Raw genomic sequence first — 9965 nt, forward strand, 5'->3', positions numbered from 1 at the left:
CCTGCCAGGGTCAGCGCTCAGCCTGCCCGGGGAGCTCCCCACGGCACTCTGGGGGGAAGCTGTGGGTGGAAGGAGTGACAGCTCTATGGGTCAGGGCTGCTTACAGCTCCACATCACCCTGAGGACATCTCTGGGGGAGTCTTTTCAAGAGGAAGGTCAAGGCTGGGGCTATCTGAAAGGAAAGGAGGGTGTGCGTTGAGTTTTCTGTTCTTGGTGTTCTGGGTGGGCAGTGGTTGATTGGAATTTTTCTCCATTCTGGAGAAGGCACTGAGGCTGCAAATCTCGTTAGGACTTGCCTGAGATGTCTCTTAGACTCCCCCCACCCCCCCACCCCCACAAAGATATTTGTGGGCAGTGCCCTGCTACCAGGAGGTGTCTGCAGGGCAGAGAAGAGCACACAGTGGGTGGGATGGTGTCTGTGAACATGGACAGGGAGGAGACGTGAGGACAGAGAAACAGCTCTGGGCAGGGGCATCTCCAGGCAACAGAGACATGGGCAGGGAGTGAGAGGGAGCTGCTCCCAGAAATGCCACCGGAGGAGGGATTTGGGCATGTCGCTGCCATCCCCTGCAGTGCAGATGCCTTCCCCAGAGCTACCCCCCCGGTCTCCTCTCCCACCCAGCATGGCCTCTGCCCAAAGGCCATGGGGTCCAGGCCATGAGTCACCTCCTCCGCAGCCGGACCTCCAGAAGAGGAGAGCTGCATGTGTCCTCCAATGTGGTACACAACAAAGGGGCTCAAAGCACCTACACTCTGAGATGGAGTGCACAGCTGGGTAGGGACGAGGCTTCACTGCATGCTTCTGTCTTTCTCTCCTTGCTTCATTTTTTTTGAGCACTGCAGTATTTTTCTTCATTTCTCCATGTATCCGTGGTGGTCTTGCTCTCTGGGGCTTATGTGGGGGGGCAGATCAGCTTCTGTCCTGATACTGACTCTGCAGATATGCCCTGGAAGTGTCTTCATGGGAACTAGATGCCCAAGCTCCGTTTTAAAATGTCAGGCATGTCGCTCACCTGATAGGGTTGGGGAATGAGCTGACTTGTTCCTCATTCAGATCAGGGAGGAGGATTTCCACGAGAAAACACAAGGGTTTTTCTTAAAGAAGTCTCTCCACTGACTTTTCCTCCTTGAACAGGCCCTCATGCCCAGAAGGACCAAATGTCCAACAGCAGCTCCATCACCCAGTTCCTCCTCCTGGCATTCGCAGACACGCGGGAGCTGCAGCTCTTGCACTTCTGGCTCTTCCTGGGCATCTACCTGGCTGCCCTCCTGGGCAATGGCCTCATCATCATCGCTGTAGCCTGCGACCACCACCTCCACACCCCCATGTACTTCTTCCTCCTCAACCTCTCCCTCCTTGACCTGGGCTCCATCTCTACCACTGTCCCCAAATCCATGGCAAATTCTCTCTGGGACACCAGGGTCATCTCCTTCTCAGGATGTGCTGCACAGGTTTTTTTCTTTTTCTTTTTGATGTCAGCAGAATTTTATTTTCTCACCCTCATGGCCTATGACCGCTACGTTGCCATCTGCAAACCCCTGCACTACGGTACCCTCCTGGGCAGCAGAGCTTGTGCCAACATGGCAGCAGCTGCCTGGGGCAGTGGGTTCCTCTATGCCGTGCTGCACACTGCCAATACATTTTCACTGCCGCTCTGCCAAGGCAATGCTGTGAACCAGTTCTTCTGTGAACTTCCCCAGATCCTCAAGCTCTCCTGCTCAAACTCCTACCTCAGGGAAGTTGGGCTTCTTGGGGTTAGTGCTCTCGTATTTTGGGGCTGTTTTGTTTTCATTGTGCTGTCCTATGTGCAGATCTTCAGGGCTGTGCTGAGGATCCCCTCTGAGCAGGGACGCCACAAAGCCTTTTCCACGTGCCTGCCTCACCTGGCCGTGGTCTCTCTATTTCTCAGCACTGGTATGTTTTCCAACCTGAAGCCCCCCTCCATCTCTTCACCATCTTTGAATCTGGTCATGGCAGTTGTGTACACGGTGGTGCCCCCAACAATGAACCCCCTCATCTACAGCATGAGGAACCAGGAGCTCAAAGACACGCTGAAGAAGCTGATTCAATCACTTGTCTTTCAGCAGCAATAACCTTTACAAGTATTTTCCAGTTCATCTCAGGAACTGTTCCTCCTCTGCTTTGGGGATTTGGTTTGTGATAATCATGTTTGTCCAGGAATGTCTGCATCTACTCCACTTCTCCAGTGACATGAACCCAGTCTGTCCGACTCAGAGACCTTTGTACATGTCTCTGGCATGATGTTACAGCTGGTCTCCTGCGTCGCATCTCTGTAATAAAAGGCTCAGTGCCAGTGTCTGGAGGTTGGGCTCTTCTTCCAAAGCTGAAGTCAAAAACAGGCTGAAGAGATTGCCCCTACAAGGCCATGGTGTGGTGCTTGGGTTCTCCATGGGCTCCGGGGAGGAGGGCATGGGGCGATGTGTTGGGGAAGGAGGCCTGGGCTGTGTGACCAGTTCCCGTGGAGATGGTGAATGATCAGAAGGGATCTCCCTGGGACTGTCTCCCCATGGCTTTTGGGCACCACAGCCCTCTCAGTCTGCAGGGCAGCACCACCGGCTCAGGGCTCTGCGGGGAGCACAAGGAGGGGGCAGGAGGGGACGGCCAGGCCAGCACGGACACACTCCCATGGGGAAAGGCTCTCTGGGACAGGGGTGTCCCTGGGGAAGAGCAGAGGAGCAACTCTGTGCTTCCAGGGGGAATAAATGACGAGGAGAAACCTACTTCTGCATGCACCAGCTTGGGGCAGGCTGCTCTTTTGCTGGCAAGATGAGAAGAGCCAAGAAGGGACTGGGCCGGGCTGGAAAGTTGGGAGAGGACACCACCAAAGTTAGCTGAGCTGTGTGACCATGCAGGGTGAGGATTCACACCAGGGGGTTGTGGTGCACAGCCAGGGCTCGTGGATGGGAGCCGAGACATGCAGGCACAGGAGAGACTGGGCTGGTCTGGAACAATATTTGCAGCTCCGTTGCTTGGCCATCCAAGGGACAGGGTGATGACGGGGCCACAAAGCAGCATCCAGAGGGTGACAGCAAAGACAGGTACAAACAAGGAATTCGTGTGCATTGCCTTCGTTGTGCAGGTATGATTTTGGCACAGGCAAAGCTTACCTGCAGTTGGTTGCAAGGAAAGTCGAGAGGAAAACAGCGAGCTTTGATCACTCCTTGGAGACCAAGGCTGAACAAGGAAAATGCAGGGCTGCTGCTGAATGGGGAGGGTGATTTAGTAACAGCAGACGCAGATGAGGCTGAGGGACTCAATGCCTTCTTTGCCTTCATCATTAATGAAAAGCTCGCCAGGACCCTACCCTGTGTTAGGGAGAGGGTTCAAGGAGGAGGAGAGCATGTATTGGCAGGAACCTCGTGAAACCCCACAAGGACAAATGCTGGTTTCTGCCCCTGCAATGCACTAACCCTGGCAATGGCACAGGCTGGGAGCATCCTGGCAGGGGAGCAGCTCTGTGGAGAAGGTCTTGGTGGTCAGCGATCTGGACAGGAGGCAGCTGTGTTCCCTGAAGCAAGGCAGCCCAACAGCGTCCTCGGCTGTATGACCAGGAACATGGCCAGGAGATCAAGGGGAGGGATTATCCAGGTTACTGCATCCATATTTCAGATCCCCAATACGGGAAAGATGTTGGCAAGCTGGAGCGGGTTCAGTGAATGGCCCCCAGGTGGGGGGTCCTGTGAGCAGAAGCCAAGTGGCCAAGAGGCCAAGGGAGGCTGAGGGAGACCTCATCACAGCCTGCCTTACCTGTGAGGAGGTCACAGAGAATAAAGAGCCAGGCTCTTCGTGATGGTGCATTGTGGGAGGACAAAAACATGGGTGGAAGGTGGAAGAGGAGAGGTTCAGCCTAGACATAAGGAAAAAATTTTCACCATCAGCTCAATCAGCTGTTGGAACAGGTCAGCCAGATAGGCCATGCAGTCTCTGTCCTGGGAGGTTTTCGAAATCCAGCTGGTTCAAGCTCAGGCTGAAACACCTGAGGACTTTTAATAAAATGGCAATGTTTTCCCACCATGCCAGAAAGGGGATTTCCGGGAAGTGCGTTAATCATGGGAGAAGAAATATTGATCTCCTTCTGCACTTGCATTACCACTACTCTATTACACTGTGTGTTTAATCTCCCTCGCCTTTCAGGTGTTCCCACCTCTCCTGATCAAATGACCATGTCTAAAGGCATCTTTTCAGCAGACTATATGGATGCACACCCTTGTATCTCTCCAGATTTCCCCCTCCCCTTGCTCTTTGATCATTCAGATACCTCCAAACTATCTGGTTGCTGCTTTGAGCTTCAGGGAGTTAGAAACTTGCTCCATCTCTGAGAAGCTGAATCAACTCTTGAGTCAACTCCTTAATTATGTTTATATCTATCCTTTCCTAGCTCTTGGACTTGCAGCCTGGACTTGGCATACAGTTGAGGAGAGCGTTTTAAAGCTTATTAAATTGCATCATGTGTAACTTTTGGGTTTTGGCAATGAGGAGAAGTCCTCCCATGCCTGTGTGCAGCCAGTTCTCTGAGGAAAGCAGGTGGGAATTGGTGCCAAGGAGCTGTAACATCCAGCTGCAGACTTCAGTGAAGAGGTCTGATGCAAGGACAAGTGGTGCAAAGCCCAGAGGTCCAAACAGAAAAACGCTGGGGTTGGGGAGGTGATGAGCAAGGCTGTCCATAGAGTGTCTGGCCTCAAGGGATTGCTTTTGCTACCTGCCCATATCTGCTTAGGTGACCCTCTGGATCAATATCAATTGGAGAATGCTGCTATCACTTCTTCTGTAAACAAAAAAACCCAACAAAAAATTACCTTTAAAAGTAAAAAGCCTTTTATCTTAAAAGCTCCTTGAACTCTTCCTCTTTAACTACCATCCTGAAACCTCTCCAATTAGCTGTACGAGTCTTGAAGACTTGAAGAAAACTATGGGAAGAGACAAGGCACCTGAGGGATTCTGCCTTGTAATGAGCCCCATGATGGTTTTGGTGCTGAGTCCATGGATCTGCAATGCTGAGAGGAGATTGCACAAGATGCTCAAGGAGCAAAGTCAGAAGAAAGTGCTGAAGTTTCTTGGAGTATTAATGAGCCCCACTGAGGGCCATTACCAACACAGCCTCCCCATGGACTCGTTAGAGCAGGAAACTGGATGCAGTGATGACAGGCAGGCAAAGGCAAAGTGCTGGTGGCTCTGATGCTGAGTAAAGTCTTGGTGTGTTTTGTCAAGCCAAATGCCAAGCCCTGACCCCAGCCCCTCAGAAGAGAGATCCTGTCCATCACGCATGGCTCAGGGCTCTTCATGGGCTGTGAGGGGGTGTGATGCCAAGTGAAGGACAACAGTACGACACCTCCCGGCCTGCCCGCGGAGGTGCAAGGAGGCAACGTAACCTCAGTGCCATGAGGACAATGGGTCTCCTCTTAGGCCTTGGTGGCAGAGATATCAGCCATAGCCAAGGGGACAAAGACCTCAGCTCTGTCAGGGCCTGTCAGCATTGCAGGCACCCTTGGCCATCTCCACCATAGGCTGCCATACACTGTCCCATGCCTGTGCCTCTTTCCCTGCAGGCTGTAGACATCTGGCACACTTCCCCACCTTGTTCTCACCCCAGCATGTCCGTGCCTTTACTGACACCTCTCCATCCTCACTGGCTGTCCCTCCAAACACAAAATCATGGGCTAACCCAGACTCCCTCTGAGTGACCTGTTGCATCAAAGCACTACCCTTCAAGTGACATTTCTTCCTCCTCATGTCCATCTGGCCATCCAAACCTGCAGTTACTTGTGGTTTTCCTTTCTCGTGCTGTCTCCCATTACCAAATATCACGCACTCAACTCTGAAACTAACTGTCAAGCTTTCTCAAGTTACTGCTGTACTTGCCTGAGCCTCCACTTCACCAGGCCAATGAAGCCCCCACGCCTCAGCCTTTCCACACACGGTCCCTAATCCCATCTTGGCAGACCTCCTATGCGCCCACTCCAGTTCCTCCCCACTCCTCCAGAACAGGGACCCCCACACTGGGACACACTATTCCAGATGTGGCCACACCAGTGCTCAGTCGGGGGCAGGGAGGGGGGTGACAACTCCCCTTGCCTGGGTGGCCACGCTCCTCCCAGTGCAGACCAGTATGCACATGGCCATACTCATGTTTAGCACCACTGCCCTGTATGGCATCCCTCATAATGCCCAGGCCCGTCTCCTCAAGGTTGCTCCTCACCCACTTCAGGTCCAACCCTGCCTTCATGTACGGGCTTGTTTTACCCCCTAATGTAGTGTCGTGGTTTAAGCCCAGCCAGCAACTAAGCACGACGCAGCCGCTCGCTCACTTCCCCCCACCCAGTGGGATGGGGGAGAGAATTGGGAAGAAAAAGTAAAACTCGTGGGTTGAGATAAGAACGGTTTAATAGGACAGAAAGGAAGAAAATAATAATGATAATAATAACAATAATAAAATGATAATGATGATAATAATAATAATAGAATTGGAATATACAAAACAAGTGATGCACAATGCAATTGCTCACCGCTCGCCGACCGATGCCCGGTTAGTTCCTGAGCAGCGATCCACCCCCCCAGCCAACTCCTCCCAGTTTATATGCTAGGCATGATGTTACATGGTATGGAATATTCCTTTGGCCAGTTTGGGTCAGCTGCCCTGGCTGTGTCCCCTCCGGCCTTCTTGCTGCCTGGGCGTGAGAAGCTGGAAAATCCTTGACCTTAGACTAAACACTACTTATCAACAAGTGAAAACATCAGTGTGTTATCAACATTCTTCTCATACTGAACCCAAAACATAGCACTATACCAGCTACTAGAAAGAAAATCTATCCCAGCCAAAACCAGGACACTGATGCATCAGCAAAGAGGGTAAACAGTAGGTGGTGGTATAAAGCCACCACATTAGAAATAAGTAATAGAAGAAGGTGAAGGTAGTGCACAAGTAGGAGAATTAAGGGCAGTTGTTCTAGCAGCACAAAACGCAGCAAAGGTTATCTATGTCAACTACCGTGCCAGGTGCCACACAAGGGCTCTGTCAATGGGAAGCCCCAAACTGGGAATTTAGTAGATCCCCAGTTTGGATAACTGAAGACTGGCAATGACTGTTAGATACAGGGAGACAAGTGCCATTTAAACTAGGGTGGGTAAAAGCCCATGTAAACAATGATCAACCAGCCACAAAACGGAACCAAAAAGTGGATGAGTTAGCCAGAATTAGGGGAATAAAAACAGGAGGTACGCCAGATCCTGAATGGTACCAACTGGGAGAATGGCTGCATCAGAAATTAGGCCTCACAGGCTGAGAATCACTTTATTTTGCAGCCCAAAGCTGAGGTTGGCCTCTAAATAGGAAAACATGTGAAACCATCTGTGCTGGTTTTGGCTGGGGTAGAATTAATTGTCTTCACAGTAGCTAGTACGAGACTACGTTTTGGATTTGGGCTGAAAACAGTCTTGATAATGCCAAGATGTTTTCGCTATTGCTGAGCAGTGCTTACACAGAGCCAAGGCCTTTTCTGCTTCTCGTACCACCCCACCAGCGAGTAGGCTGCGGGGGGCACAAAAAGTTAGGATGAGACACAGCCGGGACAGCTGACCCCAACTGACCAAAGGGATATTCCATACCATATGATGTCGTGCTCAGCATACAAGAAGGGGGGAGAAAGAAGGACAAGGAGATGTTTGGAGTGATGGCGTTTGTCTTCCCAAGTCACCATTACATGTGATGGAGCCCTGCTTTCCTGGAGATGGCTGAACACCTGCCTGCCCATGGGAAGTGGTGAATGAATTCCTTGTCTTGCTTTGCTTGTGTGCACACTTCTGCTTTACCTATTAAACTGTCTTCATCTCAGCCCATGATTTTTCTCACTTTTACGCTTCCAATTCTCTCCCTCATCCCACCGGGGAGGAGTGAGCAAGCGGCTGCGTGGTGCTTAGTTGCTGGCTGGGGTTAAACCGCAACACCATCCTTACAGAATTCTCCCAATGTAAATTGAAATTGCAAACGGATCACCCTTCTAAAACACCACCCTTACACATTAATAAAGGAAAACCCCTATGGTCAACATATCAAATTGATTACATTGGACCCTCTAAACCCTCCTCGGGATATGGGTACATTCTCACAGGAGTAGAGGTCATCTCAGGCCTAATTATGGCAACTAAATGTCAGAAGGTTAATGGTCAGAGCACCGTTAGAGGATTATCCTCTTGGTTTTCAGCCAGGCCCTTCCAGCCACTTCCATGAGCTTGTGTTGCAAGCTCCTGCAGTGTTCCTTAGGAAAAGGGATTCAGCGGGAGGTGAAGACTTCTAAACATGTACCTACTTCTCAGAATAGATGGCATCTAAGTCATAGCCTCATGGGACAATTCAGGGTGGAGGGGAGCTTCAGAGGTCCCTAGTGCAACCTAGGTCTCAAAGCAGGGTCAGCTCTGACATCAGACCAGGTTGCTCAACGCATTTCAGCATCCACAGAGTGTGCACACGAGCCAGGCATCTCAGACACCATCAGGGAAATGGAGACAGGTCATTTGACCAGTTCCCTGAACAAAGGGAGCTATCGGCATGCCGTGCCTCCTGAGATTCCTAGGAACACCAAAGCTTTTGCTCCAGAGGAGCGTGATCCCTCCTGAGGTGTCCCGGTGTAGCCCCTGCTCCGTGAGGTGCTTTAGGCTGTAAAGAACATCAAAACAACGCCTCTGGCGGGGGTAATTTCACCTCCAGGGCCAAAATGCGGAGCAGAGGGAGGGATCTCAGAGCTCCCAGGCTCTCTGCTGCAGGGTTAGGACTTCAGAGGTGTTCCCCAAGTGGATTTGTTTGCATTTTTTTCTTCTCTTCTAGTTCGTGTGCCGGTACCGGCAAGAAGGCAGCAGAAGTGCACGCTAGTTGTAACCCCTTTTTCTTGCCGGCAATGAAGGTGCCTCTCGGCTGGGAGCGTGAGGAGGACCCCGTGTTACAGCTCTTGAGTCCTTATACACAACCCTGAAACTACTCACGTGTTCCTGTTTACAATTTACACAGACTGTTGGCTTTGGCCATGATATCGCCTGTTACCATTCACTTTCGAACATTTCTACACGCGACCCCGCCCGTGCAAACATGCTTAATGCATGTTTATTAGCCGAGTTTGCACAATTTTGCTGCCACTTTGCCGCTTTCAGCCAGTTTGGCCTGGTTTCTTCTAGCAGCAAACCCACTTCTACGGAAGAGGTCAGTTGGTCAAGTTCTCTTGCCCATGTCTCCGGAGACATCTTTGTCTTTTGGCATTTTCTTACGTAAAATGCCGCACCCCTCCTTTGTGAGCAGGGGCCAGGACATGCCATAGAAGGCCATGCTGCCCCACCCCTCATTGTGAGCAGGGGCCAGGACATGCCATAGAAGGCCATGCTGCCCCACCCCTCATTGTGAGCAGGGGACCGGGACAGGTATATAAGGCCACGCTCAGCCACCCGGGCCGTGGCAGTTGCTGTCTTTGCTTCTGCACAGGGAAGGGAGGCAGCAGCGGCAACGGGGTCAGGGGGCTGCCGCCCCTCGCAGACCCAGGGAACGCAACCTTTGGCAGGTCAGTGACCTTTGGCAGCAGCGCTTGGTGGCCGACGCCATGGCGCGGGGCGTTGCGGGACGGGGGCCGGTGGCGCGCAGCCACCCCCTGCCCCGCCGGGGCCCGGCGCAAGCCCCCGGCAGCCTTGCGCAGAAGGAGGAGCAGAGGCGGGAGCGGGAAGCGCGACAGGCTGAGCTGGAGGAAGAGCGGCTCCGCACCCAAGAGCTGCGCCGCTGCTTCGCTGCCGAAACCCGGGAGCTGAAGGCGGCCCTGGAGAGGGAGCGGCAGCTCCTGGCAGAGCGGCTCCGATCTGAGTGGGAGCAGCGACAGGCTCAGGAGGCGCGGCGGCTGCAGGAGCTGAACCAGCGGCAGCGGGTGGCAGAGACCCGCCAGCTGCTGCGCTGGAAGGAGGCTGAGCTCCGCGA

The 9965-nt window shown here is 52.5% G+C and overlaps 1 protein-coding gene across 1 annotated transcript; it reads left to right on the forward strand.

The window, feature by feature from the left end:
• The first annotated feature begins 1158 nt into the window (after window positions 1–1158).
• LOC138687646 (olfactory receptor 14A16-like) lies at window positions 1159–2281 on the forward strand. The gene has a single exon (XM_069795707.1). It carries the CDS (start codon window positions 1159–1161, stop codon window positions 2092–2094), a length of 936 nt encoding a protein of 311 aa, XP_069651808.1. The 3' UTR covers window positions 2095–2281.
• The last annotated feature ends 7684 nt before the right edge of the window (window positions 2282–9965 follow it).

Source organism: Haliaeetus albicilla, chromosome 11 (genome assembly GCF_947461875.1).
Source record: "Haliaeetus albicilla chromosome 11, bHalAlb1.1, whole genome shotgun sequence".
Classification (NCBI taxonomy): domain Eukaryota; kingdom Metazoa; phylum Chordata; class Aves; order Accipitriformes; family Accipitridae; genus Haliaeetus; species Haliaeetus albicilla.